At 37.8% G+C, this 26,812-nt stretch overlaps 1 protein-coding gene across 1 annotated transcript in view; it reads left to right on the top strand.

Annotated features, from left to right (window-relative positions):
* Nucleotides 1-2,114: 2,114 nt before the first annotated feature.
* Nucleotides 2,115-26,812, top strand: part of HCN1 (hyperpolarization activated cyclic nucleotide gated potassium channel 1) — a 374,966-nt gene continuing 350,268 nt past the window's right edge. The window contains exon 1 of the mRNA XM_067730649.1: nt 2,115-2,652. Within this exon, the coding sequence (XP_067586750.1) occupies nt 2,243-2,652 (410 nt within the window). The 5' untranslated portion in view covers nt 2,115-2,242. The remainder of the gene's footprint in view (nt 2,653-26,812) is intronic.

Below are 26,812 nucleotides of genomic sequence, written 5' to 3'. Positions count from 1 at the left end.
AGAAAGTGACTTAAACTCAGTTAGCATAACATTTTTGATGGTATATTTTTAAATTATTATAAAATTTAAAATTTATGCTAAAATATACATTGTCACACTCATGACTGAAAATAGAGGGATTGGAGAAGCCTGCAGAATGGGAGAAAAGTAGGGAACATCTTTAGTCTAATAAAGAGAAGCTGCCTGAGTAATCCAGCCTTTCTTAGGAAGAACTGTGCTTTAGGCAGTGTTGGGTTTTATCTATCCCCTTGGCTTCCTTCTTCCCTCAGCACCTGGTATCCTCACCTGACCTCTTGGATTTCCAAAGTCCCTACTTTGATAGATCGCAGCACTATATGGTTCCTATTTTCCTTATGTCTTACCATTGAAATTTGGCCACCTATGCTTGTTTCTTAAGGTTCTGGTTTTTGATTAGCTGAAAACATATGGTGTCTGAGTCAGGCTGGAGCTCACTGAACAAAGAGATTTAGCATAGACTATGGTAAGTAGAATGGAAAGGGGAATCTTACAGAATTAGAGCACAGCTAGGCCTAAAGGCTTCTAGTTTCTGCTTCTCTCTTCTTTTTTCTCGGTTCTCTGCCTCCATTCTCAGCCCCTGTTAACCCCTCGTGGGGGCCTCTAGTTGTCTTCCTGTCTTTATCCCTGCCTCTCCTAGTCTCAATTGGCTTCATCCCCATTCAGCTTTTCAGGAAAGCACCTTGATTCGGCCCACTCATTTTTTCGTGCTAGGCCGTTGGTCGCCAGCTTGTCACAGATTCCCTCCCCAAAGTGCCCACTCCTCTCCCCCTAATAGGTGGCTGTAGTCAATAGGACCCATGAGATCAGGGACTCTTGGCAGGGCAGGAATTCCTTTAAAGAGTCTGCTGGCAGGAAGGCAATTCTTGTATCTGGAACAGATGTTTTGGGACATCTGGGAGTCCTGAAGCTCTTCAGACTTGGGGCTGCCCTGCCGAGGGACTGGTGAGTTTGGCAGAACATCTTGCTTCCTTTAGGTGATCCACTGGGTTTGGGAGACACTGAGGGAATAAGAGGAATCTCAGAAGGCTTTCTTCAGCATCAGCAGCATGCTGTAAGTTTCACTTGAGAATACTTTCCCCCATCTGAAATTGTGATTACATTCTGCCTAGATTCTAAGACATCTTGGCTTCCTGGTGAGGCATAGGTGAACACTGCCCAACATACATGCCTCTTAGTGTGTTTTATTGATTACATAACATGAAAAGTTAGGTCAGCTCTGGTGAGGTTTCCCTAACACACTTTTCTTTCAGTATTGGCCGCTGGAAGACCTGCGTATTGATGTGAGTGGCCTTGGGAAGAAAGAAATCCCATCTTCTGCGTAACGAGCTCGGAGAGAATAAACAAGGATAAGTGTGAGGAGGTCAGCTGTCGGTCCCTAGGTGCAAAGCTTCATCTGAAAAGCCCCAAGCAGCTGATTACCCTGGGTTACACAGAATCTAGTCTCTTTTCCCTGTCTGCCTCTCTCCTTCAAGTGCACACACACACACACACACACACACACACACACAAGTTCACTTCCACTCATTAAATTTATCATCCATTGTCAAATCTTACTTTCTTATGTACACCTAGCTGTACGCTGAATTTTCTGCACGCAGAGCCAGCCTATCTCCCTTTCCCGATCTGTAACATCATTCAAACAGGCATTCAATGTGACAAGGTCTCAATGAGTTCAAGGATGTTTGTTTCTTTTGGATAAATATACATCCGCTGGCTCAGTCTTTCTCCCTCTGTTTTTCTGACTCTCTCTCCTTTTTCATGCAAACATACACCGAGTCTCTCACAACACGTGCGGATAAATGTCTCGAGGGCTCCTGAGTTCAATGTCACGCTGGACAGAAGTGGAGCAAGAGTGGAGGGAGAGCGTGCGGCGTGCGGGCGGGGAGACTCCCTTTCCAGCCAGCAGAGGGCAGCCGCCGGGAGGCGCTGGCGCGCGAGGGCTGAGCGGAGCCTCGCCTCGCTCGGACAGCCTCAGCCTCAGCACCTGGCGCGCCGGAGCGGGGAGCGCAGCCACTGAGGGCAGCGGCGGCGGCGGGAGCCAAGCGCGCAGCGAGCAGCGGCGCGGGCGGGAAGCAGAAGCCGCCGCCGCCGCCGCCGCCGCCGCGACGGACAGCCGGGCTCGGCGGCCGCCGGATCGGACCCCTGCCCCCTCCGCTTCGTGTCCCCGGCGCTGGGCGGCCGGCGAGTCTGGAGCCCGCGCCGTCGCCGGCCGCGTCCCCCGGGCATGGAAGGAGGCGGCAAGCCCAACTCGTCGTCCAACAGCCGGGACGATGGCAACAGCGTCTTCCCCACCAAGGCGCCCGCGACGGGCGCGGGGCCTGCCGCGGCCGAGAAGCGCCTGGGCACCCCGCCGGGGGGCAGCGGGGCCGGCGGGAAGGAGCAGGGCAATTCCGTGTGCTTCAAGGTGGACGGCGGCGGCGGCGGCGGCGGCGAGGAGCCGGCCGGGGGCTTCGAGGACGCCGAGGGGCCCCGGCGGCAGTACGGCTTCATGCAGCGGCAGTTCACCTCCATGCTGCAGCCCGGGGTCAACAAATTCTCCCTCCGCATGTTTGGGAGCCAGAAGGCGGTGGAGAAGGAGCAGGAAAGGGTTAAAACTGCAGGCTTCTGGATAATCCACCCCTACAGCGATTTCAGGTGAGGACTCCCTGTCGCCGCCCCACCCTCCCTTCCGGGCGCGCCCTTAAACGCGCTTCCCCGCTCTTGGGAGGGGGCGCACGGGGACTCGCGGGGAGGGGGTGCCGGGCTGGCGGCGGGCGGCGCCGCCGGAGGCTTGCACTCGGGCGACAGGCTCGACTCTTCCACAACTAGTTTCCACCTAGGAGGAGGTTGTCTGATGTGTTCCTGTTGCCCGGGCACCCCGGGGAGGTTCTCCTGCTTTGCCTCAGGAACTTTGGGGCCAGGTCGGGGAAGAAGGCCACGGTGACCCCCGGATGGGAGGATGCTAAGTTGTGCAAGGAAACTTTCCCTTCGGAGATGAGAGTGTAAGAAAGTGGCCAGAAAGTCGTCTTGGGGGTGCCACCCTCCCTCGCGCTACTCCCCCAAGAAGTGGGTCCCTCCCAGAGGGGAAGAAGGCGCCCCTGGGTTTGAGGAGAGGATGGGGCGACCGGAGACAGTGACTCACAGGTCCCAGCCGGTCCAGCCTCTCTCGCCTGTGGGGAGTGTTATTAGTCTGTCTCTCAACCGCTTATAGTCGCTGGGTATCCTCAGTGCCTTGCTTCAGGATAGTGGCTGGCAGGCTGAGGATTGGTAATTTGCGCTTGGAGAGTCCCTGACTTGAGATTTCAGTGGAGCTGGCGCTGCCAGGTGGGGCAGGAGCGTGACAGGAAGCCTCGAGTTCCCGAAACGGAGACAGGGGGCGTTTCCAGAGCCCCCTTCCTGAAACACAGGAACACCCTTTCTTGACCTTGGCTACTAGTCTATTTCAGAAATTTCTTTCCCGTTTCCCAACTCGGGAACACGGGCAGGAGAGCTGTCAGCTGTCAAGGAAACTCTACTTCGGCGAATTAAAATTAAGACATTTCCTGATCTTATTTGTCGCCCAAGTATTCATTCGGTTATAAGCATGTTTAGAGATAATCAAATGAAGGTCGTGAAGTAGATCCTCTTATTAGTGCGCGAACACCCTGCTGTCACGTTATATTAGCGCCGGAAGAAGGCTGGGCTTTTAATTTAAAAAAAAAACCCACAAAAAAACCAAAATTAAAACTCTGGGTGACATCTATCTATCCATTTATTGCTGAAATTGTTCGGAAAGGAAAAAGAAGAAAAACAGTGTGTGCACAAACTAAGAAGTTTTAATAGGCGGCTGTTAAACAGCCAACGAATGTAGCAATAAAAAGAAGCATTACTTTGAGTTATGTTTACAAGCTAAGGGACATTGCCTTCAACTCCACGCCTTAATGGGAGCTGTCCACAGTTCTGAATGACATTAGCTATGGAAAACCCATACTCCTGCTACACAAAGCCTTGGAGCAACTAACTGTCTTCACCTTCTCTGAGATATCTATACACAACATATATTCTCAGAAATAAGTAGCCACTATTATTTATGAATAAGGTGAATGGATTTTAGGAAGTGTGGAATGTGTAAGGTTCTTACTTGCAGAACCACATAGCAAAGTCCAAAGGAGGACTTATAAAACCTAACAACATTTATAGTCTATGGAAAATGAAGAGTTTGACAGAAAAAATGTTCATATGAAAAGGATCTACTAAATAATCAAACATATTTCCTCCATTAGATACTTATAAACAAACTTATGAATGACCCTGTTCTAAGGTATATAAGATTTTCATGTTCTTTAGAATTTTAAAGGTTGAAATAAAATGTAGAATACTATCTGTACCTCAGTCTTCAATGGAAATATATTGCAACCCATATTATAATTTTTTCATGAAAAAACTTTACATGGAAACAGCCTTCAGTCTTAATAAGAAAAGTAAGCATAGCTTTCCAGAAATATATGTAGTTCAATATTTACATGCAAATAAAATGCTAAACTTTGTTTATTTAATTTCACACTCAATTAAATGGTTACTTATGATACTTTTATTTCTTGAACAGTGTGAAAAGAGACTACACTTTTTCAAAATGGTAGACTATATCAAATAATTAAACTTTCATCAGTTACTACATAAAAACCATGGGGCCACCTTTCAGGAATCGGCATACTGTGCCAAAATCTTTTGAATGAATGAAATTCATGAAATTAAAGATTCTCCACATTTTCCCAAATGAATCATATGAGACAAAATATCTCTTTAAAACAAAAAAAATTGTTACTAAACAGAGGAAGAAATTGAAATCAGTTGATGGTTTAACTTTATCATGCATTTTAAAGAAATGAGAGATGATTAAAGAGTGCTCTAATACCTTAAACAAACTCTACTGTGGAACAGTTTGGAATATTTGATTTTCCCTTGCATAATTGGAAAAAGGAAATGATAGACATAAATTAAACAGCTACTATGATTTAGGTTTTTAACTGGAAGGAATCTGAAAAAAATAGATTTAAAAACTCACAAGTACTATATACACCGGTTTTCTAAAACGACAAACTAAGGAAGAAATATAAATACTTGCTTGCATATGTTTAAGTCTTATTATTATTTCATTGGTGTCTTTACATGATCTTAATACCAATATAGGATTTCTCAAAATCTATAACATGTCAGGATAACATAATGAAAAAAGCAAAAATAAGAAAGACAATTCTGGCAGTATTTTTTTTTTTTTTCCTAAAGGAAAAGCCATATGGGAGTAATCACCCACACAACAGAAATGTTATAGTCATGATCTCTTCACCTCAGACCCTTCCCTGGTGAAGACACTTTCAGGGAAGTGCTTTGCTATGTTTCATACAAATGCCAAACGTAAGCTCAGTAATCATCTAGTGGCTGAAAAAGTGACACTTAAGAATACATTTCCATGGAGAACGGGGGAGATACCAGAAATTAAACATACCCAGGGCTTTTTCCTTCACTATCCTAAGCCTTTGCAGGGCCAGCTAAGTTTTGCAGGCAGCTCTTTGGTCAGCCCCACACTGCTGAGTGTAGCATGAGTTTGCCACTCCAGGGCATGTCAGGACTTTAACGCTGTGGCTAGCGGTCTAGTCCCTTCTCAGGATGATTGATTTCTAAGTCAGGCTCCTTTCTCCTTCCCTCAGGCAGCAGGGCTGTGCTCCCACTGAGACTCCCAGAGAGCTAGCTCGGTGTTGCTCTCACCCGCCTGGGCCCAAGAGTGCTATTGCTGTGTCTGGAGGGTAGTTTTCTCCTACCTCTGGTGTAAGTAGGGCAGAGGTCCTGTATTTCCCTTCCTTCTCAGGGGAGGATGATGTTAGAAACCTTCAGGGACTAAAGAGGCGTCAAATACCATCAATACTGTTGGAAATAACTGGGGGGGAGCTAGAGAATTTAGTAAAAAAAAAAAATTGTATGTTTTTGTTTATCCCATGGCATATAATCACCCAAACTAGGGAAAATATAGTTACTTAAAAAATAAGATTACACTGATTTTTGTGTGGTGAGGACATGGTCTCAGTCTTACTGAGTTTCATGTGAACAACACACACACACACAAATAATTTAATTTGAAGGTTAAATATGATTTTGAGATTACTAACAGTGATTTTACATTTATTAGCTAAAACTTTACCTTTCATTCATTAAATAAAAAAGTGACACTGGTCAAGCATTGTGCTTTCATAGCCAATCCATAGTTATGATATAATCATTCAAGTACATTGAAAGAATAGCTAGAGGACTTTTGTGGATGTTTGTTATTACGTGAGTAATTTACCTTAGAAGAATTTATCAACAGATTATTTGTCATTTCAGAGATTCTGACATTATTTTGTTGGATCATGCTTACATAAGTACTTTTTTTAAAAATAATGCTCCCATTCCATATATATTGCCAGCAAACCTCTTGCCTCTGGTAAGGGAGGAGATTTTATATCTTGACTCATTATTTCTTCCACTGCTTTTCATCAATTAGTGTGAATAACTGTGAAAAGCTTATTGTGTCGTAAGTACACAAGGACTCTAGAGATGGGAGTCACTTCCTGAAGATTCTGCTGTATCTGGGCTTCCGTCTCCGCCTCATGTTGCATCTACAACTGTGCTGATGTCAGAGATCACTGATGTGTTCATTAGTGAAGGGAAGCTTCCTCCATAGAACAGTTAGTCAGAGAGAGAACGCTTGTTTCTAGGAGCTTCTCCTGAGAAAACAGTTCAACCTTCTGGGGTTTAAGGACTAATTAGCCTACTGCTATGTTATCTTTGTGCTGAATACACTGTATTCTCCCAGCAATGCTCATTTTATTTGCTTTCCATATCAACACAGCCAAAATTGACCGTAAGAATTTACTTTTTTTCCTGTTACGTGAACCTTTTTATATCTTATAAATTCAATTCAGTTCTTCTTAGTGGCTCTAGCAACTGTTAGGCCCAATTAAAGTGAAACTATTTGAAAGATTCGGAGGTATGAATTTATTCAGTTACTTTTTCTTAGTATACATGTAAACTATAAAACTTTAAATTTTATTAAATATTTCATTATTTAATTGCAGTTAATAGATATAGTGATCATACTATTAAAATATTACACGATATTTTCCATTTTTTTTCTGAGCAACTTTGCCTTTAAACCTACTTTTGGGGACATGGTGTAAATTGAGTCATTGGGCAGAAGCACTTTTACCAATTCATATTTAATTATGTGGGCTTGTATTTATGAACTTGCATGGTGAATAATAATGAAAGAGTTTCAAATGCATTGGAACCATTTATTACTTACCATTGTTATCATAGGGTCATTTAACAGAATCTAGTTAAACTATATCTGCTTGATCGAAAACCAGAACTCAAAATAACACCAACACCAGAAAACAAATTAAATAGTATTTGTAATTCTGCATTATTCCACTCAATGAACCTGTGTCCCCGAGTGAGTATGAGGCAAGCAAAATATATCTGTGATCCTGATGGGAGCATTTTGCTATCCTGAGTATAATTCTTATGTTTAGCAGATAATTCACTCCCTTACTTGGAGACAAAAATTGGGTTTAGGATGAAGACTTTCCAATAGAGTTTCTTGTAAGTATCATACAAATTATGGCAGACCATCAGCACTGCAGGAAGAGTACTGAACATGTTCAGGGTCTGTGACAAATTTTCATTTTATCACGTTGGGCAAAGAAGTAGCAAACTATGAATTAGGCTGACACCATATATTTTAGGACGAGAGGTAGTGGTAATAAGAAAAATTCTGCATACACTAGGATAAAAAACTATTTTCACTTACATTTTCTTCTAAAAATAATTTTGTGTGTGTGTGTGTGTGTGTGTGTGTGTGAAGGCATCTTAATGCACAACTTAGCATTATTTCCCCCTCCACCAAAAAAAAAAAAATCAGGGGAAAATGGCGGTGCTTCCTGGTTCATCCTGGAATTTTCTGTTTTTGCAAAATAAACCTCATGGCTCTATTAATTCTCTGTGTGTGTGGTGTGTGTGTGTGTGTGTGTGTGTGTGCGCGCGCGCACACACGTGAGAGAGAGAGAGAGAAACTGTTCAAGGGACATCTGTATACAAGGGACATCTGATAAATGCTCATTTATCTGACACACTTCACCCAAGTTTGAGTGATAAAAATTGATTTTGTGGGGCTTTCCTGGTGGCGCAGTGGTTGAGAGTCCGCCTGCCGATGCAGGGGACACAGGTTCGTGCCCCGGTCCGGGAAGACCCCACATGCCGCGGAGCGGCTGGGCCCGTGAGCCATGGCCGCTGAGCCTGCGCGTCCGGAACCTGTGCTCCGCAACGGGAGAGGCCACAGCAGTGAGACGCCCGCGTACCGCAAAAAGAAAAAAAAAAAAAATTGATTTTGTGACCCTTTTCAAGTTTATTCATTAATTTCCTCGTAATATTCTTCAACCGTTTGACCTAATAATTGACCACTCAGTTAAAGCAAGGTAGCAAAATTATGCATGCCTCAGATTTACAATTTAACAATCTTATTTACATAGACCTGTTTTTATTTTCAAGATGTTATTTATAACTCTAAAGAAGTAAGGCTAATTACATACACATAGAGTTAGCAACTGTTTACAAATTTTATATGTTCAGGTTTGTTTCCAGTATTTCAGTATTGTAAACAGTGCTGCAGCAAACATCTTTGTGCATGACTTTTCTTCATTATATTCTGTACCTGTTGATTTTACCAATTAATACTGCTATCAATTGAGACACATCTTAAAAGTATAAGTGACGTGGGTTCACCAGTGCTGATGTTCCTGTTTAGGTATTCACAGGCAGTTTTAGGACGGAAAGTCAAAATTGTCCTCCGTTCTATTCATCACAGAGTACATAGAGTGGTAAGAGAGATCTTATGTCATGTCCTGTTATCCAGTGTCTAATGATGTTATTGCGCTGCTTACAGTCCTTTGAGGCCGTCTTCCCATTACTCTTGAATACATTTGACAAACCTTACATGAGCTACTGGACCTTGCATAATTTCAACCTATGTGGGCAACCTCGTCACACACCACTCGCTTCCTCCCTGTCGTCAGCCACCAGGGTAAATTTTCAGCTCCTAGAACCAGCTGAAGTTCTCTCCTGCCACAGAGAGTTTGATGTGACATTTAACCCCACTGCCTGAAATTCTCCTTTCACTTTTTGTCATTCTGCATCATAGCTTGTTTCTCCTTGTCATCTGGATTTCAGTTTAATCATTGTGATCACCTTCACCTCCACCACTCCCCATTTTATTTTCTCTCTGGGCCTCTTGTTTCATCAGAATTTATATTTTATGTATGTCCCTCCACTATAATTCAAGCTCACAACCTCATCAGTATTATTCAATTTTATATTCCTAATGCCCTAAAAATGCACATAATATACTTTTTTTTCCTGCTAAGCGTTCTCAGATGCTTTATTTTTTTACAGTTTTTTTGAGATATTATTTACCTACCGTTACGGTTCACTCATTTAAAGGGAATGATTGCTTTCTAGTATGCTCACAGAGTTGTGCAACCATTACCACAATCCATTTTAGAAAATGTTATCACTCTAAGAAGGAACTCCATACCAATTAGCGCTCACTTTTGTCTTTCTCCTTCCCTTCCTCCCCTCACAGCTCTGTCCAACCACTAATCTACTTTCTGCCTCTATAGAATTCTTTTTTTATTCTGGAAATTTCATATCAGTGGAATCATACAATATGTAACCTTTTGTTATTGGCTTCTTTCCCTTAGCATAATGTTTTCAAGTTTCGTCTGTGTTGCAGCATGTTTCAGTACTTTGTTTTGATATGCATATACCAAATTTTATCCATTCATCAGTTGATGGATATCCGGATTACTTTTAGCTTTCGGTTTTATGAATACTGCTGGTATGAACACCGTTATATATTTTTTGTGCAGAGGTGTATTTTCATTTATCTTAGAAGTGAAATTTCTGGGTCAACATAACAGACTTTTAAAAAATATTACTGAATGAATGGGCAAAGAATTAGTCTCCAACCAGAGTGTGCCACATTTATTCTTTACATTAATAAATCCAGATAAAGAAAGCTGTTTCTTCCCTTACAGCAATAGTTGGCATCCCCTCCTGTTGCCACCTGCAAGTACATGTCCCAACTATTACATTTTCCTGCCCAAAATACAGAGGACTAAATGAAACTGCAGGGAGGTTAAGCAGCATAAACCTGGTGACATAGATAGATAGTAAGAACTGGGCCAGGAGTTCAGCTCTTTGGAATCTTGATTCTGTCACTCCAACTCTTTTACCTAAAAAGAAACGAGGCTGCCGATATAAATAATTCTCCACACCTGTGGGAAAACAGTATGTTAGACCTCATCATTTATTCTTCCTCCCTCCCGAAACCATCCCAAAATAATGTGAAAAAAACACAAAAATACATAGACAACTAGAAGAAAGAGGAGAAAGCAGAGAACAAGAGATCTCAAAAACATTTTGGAAAATAAAACATTTTGGAAAAGAAAGCTAATGGAGAAATTATTCTACTTATACAATCCTTCACCATTGAACTGCAGAAGTGTTCAGGAAATGAAGGGAGCAGTTAAGAGAGAGTTTCCAGGAAAGCCAGGCTGAAACTAGGAGGATTAAGTAAGAGTCTCCTTAGTGAGTACAGAACTCTTTTTTTTAACATCTTTATTGGAGTATAATTGCTTTACAATGGTGTGTTAGTTTCTGCTGTATAAAAAAGTGAATCAGCTATACATATACATATATCCCCATATCTTCTCCCTCTTGCGTCTCCCTCCCACCCTCCCTATTGCATCCCTCTAGGTGGTCACAAAGCACCGAGCTGATCTCCCTGTGCTATGTGGCTGCTTCCCACTAGATATCTGTTTTACATTTGGTAGTGTATATATGTCCATGCCACTCTCTCACATTGTCTCAGCTTACCCTTCCCCCTCCCCATGTCCTCAAGTCCATTCTCTACGTCTGCATCTTTATTCCTGTCCTTCCCCTAGGTTCTTCATAATGTTTTCTTTTTTTTTTTTTTTTTAGATTCCATATACATGTGTTATCATACGGTATTTGTTTTTCTCTTTCTGACTTACTTCACTCTGTAAGACAGACTCTAGGTCCATCCACCTCACTACAAATAACTCAATTTCATTTCTTTTTATGGCTGAGTAATATTCCATTGTATATATGTGCCACATCCTCTTTATCCATTCATCTGTCGATGGACATTTAGGTTGCTTCCATGTCCTGGCTATTGTAAATAGAGCTGCAATGAACATTGTGGTACATGACTGTTTTTGAATTATGGTTTTCTCAGGGTATATGCCCAGTAGTGGGATTGCTGGGTCATATGGTAGTTCTACGTTTAGTGTTTTAAGGAACCTCCATACTGTTCTCCATAGTGACTGTATCAATTTACATTCCCACCAACAGTGCAAGAGGGTTCCCTTTTCTCCACATCCTCTCCAGCATTTATTGTTTGTAGATTTTTTTCTTTTTTTTTTTTTTGCGGTACCTGGGCCTCTCACTGTTGTGGTCTCTCCCGTTGAGGAGCACAGGCTCCGGACGTGCAGGCTCAGCGGCCATGGCTCACGGGCCCAGCTGCTCCGCGGTATGTGGGATCTTCCCAGACCGGGGCACGAACCCGTGTCCCCTGCATCGGCAGGCGGACTCTCAACAATTGCGCCACCAGGGAAGCCCTGTTGGTAGATTTTTTGATGATGGCATTCTGACTGGTGTGAGATGATACCTCATTGTAGTTTTGATTTGCATTTCTCTAATGATTAGTGATGTTGAGCATTCTTTCATGTGTTTGTTGGCAATCTGTAAATCTTCTTTGGAGAAATGTCTGTTTAGGTCTTCTGCCCATTTTTGGATTGGGTTGGTTGTTTTTTTGATATTGAGCTGCATGAGCTGCTGGTAAATTTTGGAGATTAATCCTTTATCAGTTGCTTCATTTGCAAATATTTTCTCCCATTCTGAGGGTGGTCTTTTTGTCTTGTTTACGGTTTCCGTTGCTGTGAAAAGCTTTTAAGTTTCATTAGGTCCCATTTGTTTATTTTTGTTTTTATTTCCATTTCTCTAGGAGGTGGGTCAAAAAGGATCTTGCTGTGATTTATGTCATAGTGTGTTCTGCCTGTGTTTTCCTGTAAGAGTTTTATAGTCTTTAATTCATTTAGGCCTTATATTTAGGTCTTTAATTCATTTTGAGTTTATTTTTGTGTATGGTGTTAGGGAGTGTTCTAATTTCATTCTTTCACATGTAGCTGTCCAGTTTTCCCAGCACCACTTATTGAAGAGGCTGTCCTTTCTCCGTTGTATATTCTTGCCTCCTTTATCAAAATAAGGTGACCATATGTGCATGGGTTTATCTCTGGGCTTTCTATTCTGTTCCATTGATCTATATTTCTGTTTTTGTGCCAGTACCATACTATCTTGATTACTGTAGCTTTGTAGTATTGTCTGAAGTCAGGAAGCCTGATTCCTCCAGCTCCGTTTTTCTTTCTCAAGATTGCTTTGTCTATTCGGCACCTTTTGTGTTTCCATACAAATTGTGAAATTTTTTGTCCTAGTTCTGTGGAAAATGCCATTGGTAGTTTGATAGGGATTGCATTGAATCTGTAGATTGCTTTGGATAGTATAGTCATTTTCACAATATTGATTCTTCCAGTCCAAGAACATGGTATATCTCTCCATCTGTTTGTATCATCTTTAATTTCTTTCATCAGTGTCTTATAGTTTTCTGCATACAGGTCTTTTGTCTCCTTAGGTAGGTTTATTCCTAGGTATTTTATTCTTTTTGTTGTAATGTTCAATGGGAGTGTTTCCTTAATTTCTCTTTCAGATTTTTCATCATTAGAACTCTTAATCTGACATCAGAATGCTTGGAGCCTGGTCAGTTCTCCCCAGGCAGGACACTGGGAGATGAGACACTTCAATGTCTTCCAATAAAAATTCTTATTTATTACTTAATAACCTTGCAAAAAGCCTCACATTTGTACACAGAGACTGTATGTATATTTTGGTATTACATCATCTGATATGATCTAAAAGCAAAAGATTACAGGACTTTTGAGAAAAGTCTTTATCATAAAAGAGAAAAACTAAGTCAAACAGCAAAAGAAAGTGCCGAGAACAAAGAAGCATTTGGGATAAGGGGAAACTCAACATTATTTAAAAATACTCTAAAAGTTATATCTTCAGAAAGATATTTTATCTGTACAGTAAGAACAATATGCTATGAAAAGAATACCCAGGCTGTAGTAAGTTGGCATGTAAAGTCTAGGAAATATCTCAGAATTAGGGCAAAAAGAAAAAGAGAAAACAGAAAATATAAGCAAAATAAAGGATAATTTATAAGGTCAAACTCCATAAAAGGAGTTTCAGGATGAGAACATAGTGTGAAAATGGACATATGGGATTAACAGAGACATTTTAAACAAAATTTTCCAGATAGCAGGGAGTGAAACGTCTTTTCTGAGAAAGTCATAGAGCACTCAGCTCCAAGAAAGGAAAAGACCCCATCAGGAACCTCACACACCTCAGAACACCTCTGAATCAGAAAAAAGCAAAAGAAAACAAAACCCTAAAGCTTTCCTAAGAGGAAGTTATAAGCTTACAGTATTTCTCAAGAAGTGAGAAAATACTGTAAGCTAAATGATAGTGTGACAAAGTCTACAAAATTCTGAGAGAAAGTGACATCTAAAAGAATTGTATACCCTGCCATAATATGAAGATTAAAGAAAGCCAATTAGAATTCAAGAACTCTAATATTAACCACCCATGTATCCTTTCTTACAAAGTTATTGGATCATGTGCTTCAGCAAAACAAGGAATCACACCAAATAGCGTGAAAACGGAAGACGGGATATGGGATCTCACAAGGAAGAACCTTGAAAGAAAGTCCCAGGAGTACTCCTGAGTAGCTAGCTGGTCTTGAAGGAAACCAGTCTAGACAGGGACCAGAAAGCAGAGGCCTCTGGAGAAAGGCCTTCATGGGAGAGAAAATGGATAATCAGCAGTTGAAAAGTAGTGTTAATAGGTGGTCCACAGATCCTTTGGAACAAGATATCAATGACCTTCATATGAATACCTATTGAGTACATTAAATAGAAACAAATAAACAAAAGATCTTTATCAACTCCAGGATGATTTGAAGGTGTGTAAAAAAGGAAAAAAAATTACAATGCTTGGATCAGCAGTGAATAACACTTACCTGGCCATTTTAAAGTAAACAAGGTTGACTGATTTAAACAAAGATTATGGTCCAGTTATTCTGGGAGGAAAGAGAAAGGTAGATGAGGGTTGGGTGTCCTAAGAAAGCTAAATCCTCATCTGCCATAACTGGCAATTAGCAGGGTTTAAAGTTGATGTATCAGTTTCTTTTTGAAATGTGAATTTAATGTCAAAAGAAAAAATTAGGGTGTTTAAGAAGTGGGCATGTAGAGTGAAAGGAAGGGAGCTTATAATCTTCTTATAATCCTTTAATGCTATTTTACTTGTTAAAAAAAGATTATGGGTATGTTTTGAGGTGACATATCGTTTTGTTAAGAACACAGATTCTGGAGCCAGCCTGTTTGGGTCAGAATCCCAGTCCACCACCTTAGTATCTGGGCCTCAGTTTCCTTAATTATAAAACGAGGAAAAGAATATATATATATCTTATTGGGTTGTTGGGAAGATACATATTTTATATTTGTATTATGAATATATAGTGTCTAGATATGTAGTGCTTAGAAATAGTATACTTTGCTTCTTAATGCTATGTAAGTGTTAGCTAAAATTATGAAAGTAAAATTGGAGCAGAATTAAGGAGTGTGAACTATTTAAGAAAGGAGAATACTAAGTAGACGCTTGACAGTCTTCAGAATTCCTTTAGCAAATGTGTCAGTGAAGGCAGGGCCATGTAAATGATATGCTGTTCTGTTTTCTTTTTATCTTCAGGGAAGTCTGGGCAGCAGAAGCCCTGATGTGTAGTGGCCGTGTTTGTGTGTGCTCTGTGAAATAAGTTCACTCATGAGGGAATTAGCATTGGAAAACATCTAATACATCTTCTATCTGCAAAATTTTCAAGATATAACAGTATTATCTTCTAAGTTGGTATAGAATGCTACAGTGTTGAACATTGAGAAATAGCTTTTAGGGAAAATTCTGATGACACTGAGTTGCCATTAATCCTTCCCATTACTCTTTATTTTCATCAGAAAATGGCATAAGCCATTTGGGATCTTATTTCAGATCAGTTAAACGTTATATATGAGTCAAATAAGATGATTCATAACTTGCTAATTTCTTTCATTTTCCTTTTTATGGTCAATTTTTTTTCCATTGGAATGTAATTGACTTATAATATGATATTAGTTTTCAGGGGTACCACGAAGTAAGCCAATATTTTTATACATTATGAAATGATCACCATGATTAGTCTAGTTATCATCACTATACAAAGTTATTACAGTATTATTGGGTATATTCCCCATGCTGTATATTACATTCCCATGACTTATTTATTTTATAATTGGAAGTGTGTACCTCTTAATCCCCATCACCTATTTATTATTTATTGTCAAATTTAATAGTCTATGAAAAATGGTTATTTAGAAATATAATTTAAGGAAAAATTCTTTTTTACATCATTTTAGAGCAGATGTCACTTATTGCCCTATGTTAGCATTGTTAGTTTTTAAAGAGAGTATACTTTATGAAAAATTATACAATCTTGGTTGTTTGAGAGACATGAACAGAGGCTGAGAAAATGAATATTGAAGGTTATATGAGTAATATTTTTAGGGAGAACGAGTATTCCTTATTTTTTTTGTAGAAGAGTCATTCATTGTTTAAATAATTATTTTTAAAAATAATCTTTGTTCTGAGCAATAAATTTGGTATTTGTCTTGGAAAATCATGTAAGTGAATTAGGATGAAGATTAGAAACAGATATATTGTCCAGGATTCAGTTGTATTTTTTTAAATATATAAAATAGCAGAAATATGTGCTAAAATTACCTAGTTACGGTTGTACATATATTGAATAATATAAATAACCCCAGAATCCTATTAACTTAATTATTGATTATACTAATCATTCATTGGCTATCCATTTATGTTAGTGACACTTAGGCTTCCAGGCTCAGAGAATACTTTAAGAATCAGATGAAATCTGTGGATTCTCAGCCTAGAAAAGTACATGTATTCACAAAATTTTTGTTTGTGATTTTAAGAGGTTTGTGGTTCCCTTCAAGCACATTTATTTTCGGACCCCAAGTTAAGACTTCTTGAACTATTATTTTTACACAGAAATATGATACTAAAAACAATGCATGGAAGACAGAGTTTTGCTTGGACATTTAAGAATTAAAGCTGTAGTTAGACAGATTTGCCTTGAGAGGGAGAGAATTCCATCAGCCAAGTTAGTTCACTTTTGAGGCTGGATACCTCATCCACAGGGATTGAATAGAGACAATCATTCTGTTGTTGGGTCAGTCAGCATAATCAAGCACAGAGTTATAGCTAGAATATATTTGGGGTGAGAAGAGGCTAAATTATTTTTTTGCAGAAGATATTTATCTGCCTGAAAGAGCTAATTGAACTAACTGATAAATGATACTATTACCTGCAAAGTTAATTAAGAGAGTTTATTATAAGAAAAATATATTAAAATATATCAGTAACTTTCCTATATGTTAACAACTGTGATTGAGGATATTTAATAGAAAATAATACCACTGACTACAAAAACCAAAAATATAAACTATATATAAAAAGATGAGTTATACAGTAGGTAATATTAACCAAATAAAATAACTGAGTAAAATGCATTGTTATCAGTTTACAACAAAATTAAATCCAAATAGGTTTAGATTTATAAAAGGTAAAAATAACTTAAATCAGAGTTCCTAGAAAAATATTAGTGAATTATTTAATAATATTGCCATGGGGGAAAGCTTTCCAACATTCGACTCCAAAGACTCTGTAAATTGTTGAAACTTTTCTAAATGTCAGTTTGACCCTATAGAAAAAGTCCTTGAAAATGTATAGGCCCCTACCTAATTTTACAGAAAAAAATATGACACGTGTAAATACATGGATACAAGGATGATTCCTATAAATACTTTTCATAATAATAGAAAATTATAAACAAATATAACCTGAGTAAAATTTCAACCCTATCCTAAACCTCTGGTTATCAGTTATTCTCCATATCTCTGCCCTGCCTTTTCTTCATAGAACTTTTCACAGTTTATTATACTAAATGTTTTGTTTATCTCATTTGATTAGCTACCCTCATCTATAATTTAAGCCTAATTTAGGAGAAGGGTTTTTTTATTGTTGTAACCATTTTATTCCTAGGGCTAGATGCATGCATGGCACAAAGTAGGCACTTCATAAATATGAATGAATGAAGAAATTTTATGAACATTATGCTTAATCTTGATTTTTTTTTTTTTTTGCGGTACGCGGGCCTCTCACTGTTATGGCCTCTCCCGTTGCGGAGCACAGGCTCCGGACGCGCAGGCTCAGCGGCCATGGCTCACGGGCCCAACCGCTCCGCGGCATGAACCCGTGTCTGCTGCATCGGCAGGCGGACTGCGCCACCAGGGAAGCCCCTTAATCTTGATTTTTATACACAATTTCCAACAACCAGATGGTTTTTTCCCCTATATTTCCTGCAACGAAACTAATTTAGTGTAGATAGTTTAATCTGACATACAGAGACATGTATTTAGAAATAAGATTTTATGCCATTTAAAATAACATATATACATACTTGTATTAATTCTGTTTACTGTAATGCTTGTTTTTATGTAGTTTAAAAAATTTGGGGGAGATATATATTGTGGATCTTTTGGGATGGCTCTTGTTTCACAGCCCTATAAAAACTATTTAAATGTCATTGCCTTTGTAATCAATGCTGTCTTCATCAGAATAGTTGAAATATATCTCTCTGGGTAATGACATTAAGAAAGAATGACACATTTACTTTCTTGTATGTAGCTTTTTTTTTTTTTTTTTTTTTTTTACTTTTGCCAAATCGCACTGCTTGGTGTAACAGCAGTGCACATTTCCTTTCAAGCCCTATTGTATAGAGATGGAAAATTAGCACTGTCTCTATAGGTATAATTAATAAAAGATTGAGTCAGTGTTTTGAAAGAGGATTAATTTTGAATTTTAGCTCTGTGGTAAGTAGCTTTTTTTTACTGTGTTCACCAAAGAACAAAAATTCCAACCAAAAATTTTCTGAGTAAGCACTATTAAATTGATCCTTGTGTAGTTAATGGAAAGGATATCATATATCTTGATACAAGAAAATTGAAGTTGACATAATTTTCAAAAGGAAAGGGAACTTGAATCTGAGAAGACAGTGATAGTTTGGTTTTTGCACATAAAAAGCAGAGCAAATAGAGAGCAAAATGAAAAACACATTGGACAACTTTTACAGGAAAACTGTCCCTTGAACCTAAAAGATAAGTAGTTGGGACTGACCTGTGACAACTGCAAGACTTGTGTTTTGTGAACCTCCATGTACGTCAAAGGAAGGAAGTAATGGGAAACAAAGTCATCTGATAGACCTGAGGACAGGTAGACCTACCGCATAAACAACAGGTATTTGCTGGAAGAACAGCTGAAACTGAGATGGGATTTGCATAACACAGTAGTGGGAGCTCTGCAGTCATTTGAAGAGGAAAAATGCTGTTCCCAGGTTTGTGACAGGAAATACATGTTAAGGGCCTGGAACAATTTAACATACCAGGTAGTAGGGAAGCTGTCAAAGAGAACCAGGGTAATATTAAAAAATATGAGTCAACTTGAAAAAAGCCAAGATGGGCTTCAGAAAAGCATAAGAATTTCAATGAGTTCAAACTTAATAGAAGTTTAAATTTAAGTTCATAATAATATAAGAAATCATTACCCACTGAAGCTCATAGGGACCCAATTCATTACCTTGAAACCTGGGTGAGTAAAAGGAAAGAATCAAGCTTTTCCTATATTATCTGACCCAATGTATAACCAAATAGTAGAGGAGGAAAAGAATGTCCTTATAAAATTATTAAAGCCAATACATGAAAAGATAATGATACAATTAGAAAATAACGATTTTACCACTCCCATTCAATGAATGCATCTAGCTGTTGGCATCCATAGGTATTCAAATATAGAGGGTGGAGGAATACGATGAACTTGCACCTGGAGCGTGTGATCAGCAAAATCCAGTGTTGGAGAACTGTCAGGCCTGCTAGCCAGGCTCTTTAACAGATAAATAGTAAGGAAAAGAATGGGATGAAGGAGAATTTGTAAATTAAGAGACGTTCTGAAAATGGAGGTTTGGACAGAGCAAACTATACAATCTAGGGATGCACAGTTGTGATGGAACTATAGAAAAATTTAGGGAAGCAACTACTACGAAAGGCAGCAGAGCTGTTATTTTGGAGGGTGGGAGGGGGCTGTGATTGGGACTATACACGTGGATGGGCTTCTTGGGTGGGTGGCCAAGTTCTATTTCTTGTCCTGGGTGGTGATTTCAAGGTTGTTTGGTTCATGATAAATCACTGTTTTCTCTAGTTTTCTGCATTTGTTTTATTTTATAATAAAAAGTAAAGGAAAAAAAGGGAAGAGGTCTTAATTTTCAAAAAGAAAGATCAATATATAATGAAAAGAAGTACAATATTACTGTTTATCTCTCTGTGTTACTCAGAGATCTGATTTGTATTTACAACAAAACCCTAACAATGCTAAGGCAAAGCAATTGGATGCAACTTTATGGTGGGAAAATGACTCAGACATAATCTCAGAAAAGTCAGAACCTTAAGTCTTTTAACTTGATTTGAGGAGAGATATTCAGCCTCTTTGAAGCTAATCTGTAAAATTTGAGAAGGTAATATCTGTCCCCTTAAGAATGTTATGATAATAAGATGATATAGGAAAAGTGCCTGACACATAGCCAATATGTGATAAATATTAAATTCCCTTTTCACTTTCTTTTGTTATCCTGTTAATGTTATATAAGTACAAATAAATAAATTATAGTGTTTTTTCTAAAAGACGTGAGATTACACACATGAATTCACTCATTCAGTAAATATTTATTGAGTGCTGAGTATGTTTTCAGGGACGGTTAGGCGTTTTAGATATGAAAAAGAATGAAGCCAAGTCACAAGCTTTCAGAGGCTTTTTGTCTACTAAAGAAGACAGGCACATAAGGATGTAATTTTAATGGAAGGAAAGAATGCCAGTAGGAAAACTGTATAAAATAATATACCACTAGAGAAAATCATGATGTGTTAATTCCATAATATTTAATCATCAGCTAAATTTTAGTATTTTTCACTATTTCTCAGATTTCTTTTTGGTAAATGATTACAAATAATCAGTACTTTTGCATGTTTTTTTTGTTTTTCTTTTTTTTTTTTTCCTAAAAAGCAATTACCCTGCTGGGGTAAAACTCTCACATTTTTAACATTTAAATCTTTATTAGTCCATTGTTACACTGTTGTGATTCCAGAAAGCATAAAGTATTTTCAGGCTTGTTTTAAAAATCAATCAAATGGAGAATTATTTCAGAATTGTGTGCTTAAAAGAGAGAAAAATCCATTGGAAAATAGCAAAGGGATTTATTTATTGACTGAAAAGTGGAGTGCCTCTATATCTCTTTCCTATGTAAAATAAAGCTAATGGCTATCCTTCTGTATTAACAAATCATGTTGGAAAGAGAGAGAAAAGCTCTTAACCTACTTTCCTATCTTCAGTTTTTAACTTTATCATGCTTGCTAATTGTCTGGGTGTCCTTTAACTGTCTATTTCCATGATTCTTTCCCAGAGGCTTGGTTTAATTTTAAAAGTGTCTTGTATTCAGCCCTAATTATGTGAAAGCTCACTATAGGCAAACAGCAAGAGATAGTAATGACCAAAATGTCTTCTTAAATCAGTGCCAGGATACCACAAGCACAATGCTATAAACGTTTAGTAACTAGGAAATACCACTATATAAGGTAATACTTAGAAGCTAGTGATGTTTGAAAATAGGATTCCTTCCTAGAAACATAACTTCACTAACTGTGATGTTTTACATATATAATTCTGTGGTTTTATACATTTTATTTCTCTTATCAAGTGTTTAAAGAAGCTGAATACCCAGACAGTCTCAAATTCTTTTCATCATCAATAACTATACCTGAGGTGGTTCTACTTTATTTGAGTTAGAATAAAGTTAAAAAAATATGCAATCTGTGTGCCTAGAAATACTGTCCATTGTTTTCTTTGAAAAGCATGCTATTATGTTGACTTAAATGCCCACAGTAAATCAAGAAATTAAGCATTATCTGTCACTGTTATTTTTATATTCATTTAATGGGGGAAAGATTACTATTGAAATGTTTTAACTGGTCACACATGGGAAAAGCAACAGTCAGTGTTTTATTCTACAAAAGATGGTCAGAATGCAGCCTTACCTGTTATGTTCAAACTGTGTGTCAGACACTGTTCTAAGTGTCTTTATATTATCTCACTGAGTCCTTAGAGTAACCCTGCAACAGATACTATTTGTGTCATACTACAGCTTAGAAAACCAAATTATGGAGAGGTTAAGCAGTCACACAGCTTAGAAGTGGAGAAGCTGGGATTTGAACCCAGGGATCTGTGTGAGAACTCAGGATATTAACCACTATCTTTTGTCCCAGAGGAATTCAGTCATGTCCTGATCCAGTGACTCAGTCTTTTTCTCTGACTTTACAAAAATGTACTGTTAGAACATATATTCTTTTTCTGGCCATAAGAATCTTAGTTATTCAGCTAATAGTCTTGAGTGGGAAATGGTGCCCCGTTAGCCAAATACTGGCTGCAGTTTTCTGAGAGCTTCATTTCTAGTTCATCATGTTGGACTGGATCCTATGTGTCAACACCTAATTATTTCAGATGCTCATTTGTTTTTCTAAAAAGCTAAATGTTTGACAGTAAAGAGTTCAAGGTAAATCCTAAAAACTGAAATGTTCTTATCCAGGCAGGCAAATAAAATGGAAATAAAACTATAATGACTTCTTTTGACTCTACTCAAGTGTAATACTCCAGAAAATATAAGAACCAGTGAAAACAATTCTACTTCCTAAAGATACTTGTAATTTCCTTTCATTATGTTTTTCTGCATTCTTTTCAGTGATAGTGCTTATATACCAAAATGAACAGACTATTCAAATGAAAATAGCAATGAAGAGCTGTACTAATGAAGAAAGGCATTGAAAGGTATTTGGAGATAGAAAGACGCTATAAACTTTAGTTTTAGGTAATGTTGAAGAGAGATATAGTTATTGCACAAAAAGGTCAAGATTTGCCATCAGATTGCAATCTACCACCATATAAATGTTAGATAGCTTATAAATTGGAGTTTATTAGAATAATAATGGATTACAATTGCTTGGGAAAATTTAGAAGGGTTTTTATTAGACTTCGAGTCTGCTGAAAAAAGGCAGCTAAGAAAGGCAAGAAACAATGTAAGGTAACAGTGTACGGTTTTATGTGGCAGATGCCCAAGAATTTCCCCCCAAACTATAGTCCTGCTGTACCTCTGAGACCATTTCCTCAGGTTTCCTGAAGTCTGATAACAGGATGGTCTACCGAATGGAATCACTGTTTCCAAAAACAATTATTTCATAACTCACTATTACTTATTGGGACTGTGGAGCTAGAAATAACCTGAGAAACTAAATCCCAAACAGAATTAGGAGCACCAAAAACAGAGATACTGGAGAATTAGGAAAAATCCTTCTGAAGCGTATCTGTTTAAAAATAGAATTAATTTTAAATTTTTGGAAAAATGAGATAGGTGATATTATCACCAATCATCAAGATCAGAATTTCCTGGAGAATGATGAATAATTAAAAATGTATTTCATCATTTATCCTCTCTAAGTAAATTTAAATTCTTTGTCTATAAGAAACATGCTCACGGGGAGGGGGAAGGGTAAGCTGGGACGAAGTGAGAGAGTGGCATGGACATGTATACACTACCAAATGTAAAATAGATAGCTAGTGGGAAGCAGCCACATAGCACGGGGAGATCAGCTTGGTGCTTTGTGACCTCCTAGAGGGATGGGATAGGGAGGGTGGGAGGGAAATGCAAGAGGGAGGAGATATGGGGGTATATGTATATGTATAGCAGACTCACTTCCTTATACAGCAGAAACTAACACAACAGTGTAAAGCAATTATACTCCAATAAAGATGTTAAAAAAAAAAAAAAAAGAACATGCTCAAAGCATTTTCATTTAAACAACACCAAACAAAACAAACCCTTGGCTCTTGGTTATTTTTGCTACTTCCATAGTTTACCTTTTACCTTTAGAGACTTGTAACGATGAATTTATTTTCACTCTTTCTCCCTTGCTTATCATTACTCCTAAACCCTGCATAACCTGGCTTTCCATTTGAGCAGTATGCTGAAAAAACCAACCAACCAACCAACCGACCAACCAACCAAACAACAAATCTTGTAAATGTCATTTAACCTCCTTGTTTCTAAATCTAGTAAACACTTTCCAGACCTTATTTAACTTGAACCCTTATTGGCACTTGACACTCCTTCTTGACTTCTCTGACCCTTCTCTTCTCTGATTATCTTCCTACATCTCTGCCCACTGCTTCTGCAGGTCCCTGTCAGGCTCTAGCTCTTTCACCCTTAGCTTAAATGTTGTTGAGTCTCAAGATCCAGCTTCAAGGCCCCTTCTCTCATCTCTGTACATATTCTCCTTGGGAAATGTCATCCATTGCCATCTCTTGAACTACTATTGCCTACATGCTAGTGATTCTCTGATCTAGTCCAGCCCAGGGTATATGCCTTAGCATCAGACCATGTATCCAACTGCCTCTTTGATTTATTATGTTACCTTTGACCTGATGGCTAAAACTGCTCTTCAACTTATGTTTCCTTAAGAATGGAGTGATTAACAATGGTACTTAACCCTAAATCTCATTATTATCCTAGGCTCCTACTTGTTTTTCCCTGGCACTCAGCCTATACTGCACAGGTGTGCACATGGGCATGTACACACACACACACACACACACACACACACACACACACACACGACTTACCATGCCTTACTTCTTCTACCTCCTAAATATCTCCTGAACAATCCTACCACTACCATGGATCATGTCCTCTTCCTCTCTGATTTTTCTGTTATGACTTATCCATTGGCTTCTAGTGTGGCTCCACTTCTGTCTTCCAAACCAGCACCACATTGTACCTACTACATTTTGCTTCTTTGTCAACATACATATAATGGTCTTTCATGTGTCTATATTTTTTCACATTTTCCAAACCATTTAATATGAGTCTAAGGACAAAATCAAAATTAAAACCTAAGTAGACAACTTTATCTAGTTATTCTTTGGAGTTAGGCAGAGAAACAGTGCTGGGTTACAAAATTAAACTAGAGATAATAAACCAGAGCCAGACAATTTGCAATGAAATTCAAGAGGCAGGGCTCTGGAAAAATTCTCTGAAACTCCACAGCCATGTGATTCAATTTAATACTGATTTACTAATCACCTAGTATGTACCAGCCACTGAGCTAGACCCAGGATAAAACACTGAAGAAGGCAGACATCACTCCTGCTTTTTCTGAGCTTTCAATCTCCTGTGAAAGACATGCATTAAATGAGTAATGAGAGATGATCACTGTAATAAACTACAGTGTAATATATGAAGGAACAGAGCTAGAGGTTTTGTCTAATCCAGAGGGTTAGGAAGAGCATCCATGAAAATGTGACAATTGAGCTTAGAATTCAAAGACAAATAGGAATTTGTTAATTAATTAATTAGTGAATTAAACCAGGAGTTTCAGGTATGGTTGAGGATAGAACTAAAAAATCTGATAAATGACACTTGTAAGGAAGCAACTGCTGACGATATTTTGAGTTATTTTCCACCAGTATTAGTTGGACAGATAAGATAGGCTCATGATAGATAAATAGATAGATAGGTAGATAGATAGATTGACAGGTAATATTTAAGTACCTCTTAAGGATCACACCGCATATTTCTTTCTTTTGTAATGTGTCATTACAGCCTTTGTCTATTTTTCCTCTGGCATGATTGTATTTGAGTATACTCCCATTCAAGGCTCAGATTTCCCACAAATCTTTCAACACATAAATGACCGTCCCTTTACTCTGCATTCTCTTGGAATTTATTTATAATTCATATTCCATTATCTTGAGACTGCGTACACTTTCTGGTTATTTTAGCCATTCTATTCTTTCCTCAGTTTTTTTCAAATTCCTCTCAGAGCATTTATGTCTTCAACCTCATTTCAGTTTTGTTCCCTCCCGTACCATTTATCTGAATAAATTGAATGTCTTGTTCTAAGACATGCTTCAAACATATCTTACTCCAAATATGGTAAAATTCTTCTTCTGACTTTCTTATAGAGAAATAGATATCAAAAATATTTGAATAGTGCAATTATGGTTTTATTTTATTTTGTTTAATATGATTTCTAATCTGATTGATAAATAAAACTATATAGGTTTATATAGAATTGCTTGTATGTGTGTTTTTCTAGAGCAAGTTATACCTGTATTACTCTCTTTTTTTTTTAAAGTTAACATTTTTTCCCAAATTTATTTATACCCATATTTTTAAGTTGAAATTCTAAAGGGAGATTTTAGAGATTTAATGTGCATACTTAGATTTTTCTGAAGGAAAAAAAAGGGCAAGAGTATCTAGTAACATTTTGAAAAGAAAACTAGTAAAATGATTTGTCTTATAAAACAATAAAAGTTCTTTTAAAAAGAATTATTTCTATGATTTAAAAAAGTTTTTAATCTACCAGTAATCTATATACACTATAGGAAAGGTCATTTAATCCAATAGCAAATTTTACATTTTTATATTTATATCAGTATAATTGATTTAAGCAACATGTTATTGTTTTATTAATTTTTTAAAGACCTTTAACTTTTTCACATCTTATATTTGATAACAGCAACATAGGCATTGTTATAAGATTTTCATGTTCTGAATACTTTGAAAGGCTTAGAATAAAACATATATTTTTACATATATGTTTACATAATTTTTTTCAAGAATCAAAGTACAGACAGAAACCATAACCATGATTTTATTCTTTTTTTTTTTTCTCTGACCAAAGTACTCAGTTTCGTCCAGAAATTTAAAGAAATATTGGCAACTCTCTCAAGGCTTGTAAGAACTTGAAGAGGGGGACTGAGTTATGAGATAAATGTAAATTGTCACTCTTTCCATATGTGTATTACTCTTTATGTAATGATAAGATGCATATTAAAAATGTGGTGGTTTCAGATGTAGAGAACAAATGTAGGGAGAGCAAGGGGAGAAAGTGGGGGGTGGGATGAATTGGGAGATTGGGATTGACATGTATGCACTAATATGTATAAAATAGATAACTAATAAAAAAATAAAAGAAACAGGAACTACAAAAAATATGTGGTAGTTTTCCTGAAGATTTCATAGACAATCTGGCTAGTATTCCTGATGACAAAGCGTATTATACTGGAAAAGCTGAGTGCTAAATATATATGAAGATTTGAAATAAAGTGATACCTCAAGAAACAAATCTTCTGGGAATAGAGCTTGTGTGTATAAAGTCCAGCCATGTTAATATACTCACACATTCACATACATGCACCTACATACTTTATAAAATGTATGAAGCAGGGAAGCACACACACAACTGCAGTGGAGAGCTCCCTATTTGTCTTGATCTATTTCATGACCAACAGGGCAGAGTCTGGGCAAAGTTGTGAAGTATGAATAATGTGTCTTTTCCAA

Source organism: Pseudorca crassidens, chromosome 3 (genome assembly GCF_039906515.1).
Source record: "Pseudorca crassidens isolate mPseCra1 chromosome 3, mPseCra1.hap1, whole genome shotgun sequence".
Lineage (NCBI taxonomy): Eukaryota > Metazoa > Chordata > Mammalia > Artiodactyla > Delphinidae > Pseudorca > Pseudorca crassidens.
The sequence above is the reverse complement of the archived record's forward strand: the minus strand, read 5'-3'. Positions and strand labels throughout refer to the sequence as shown.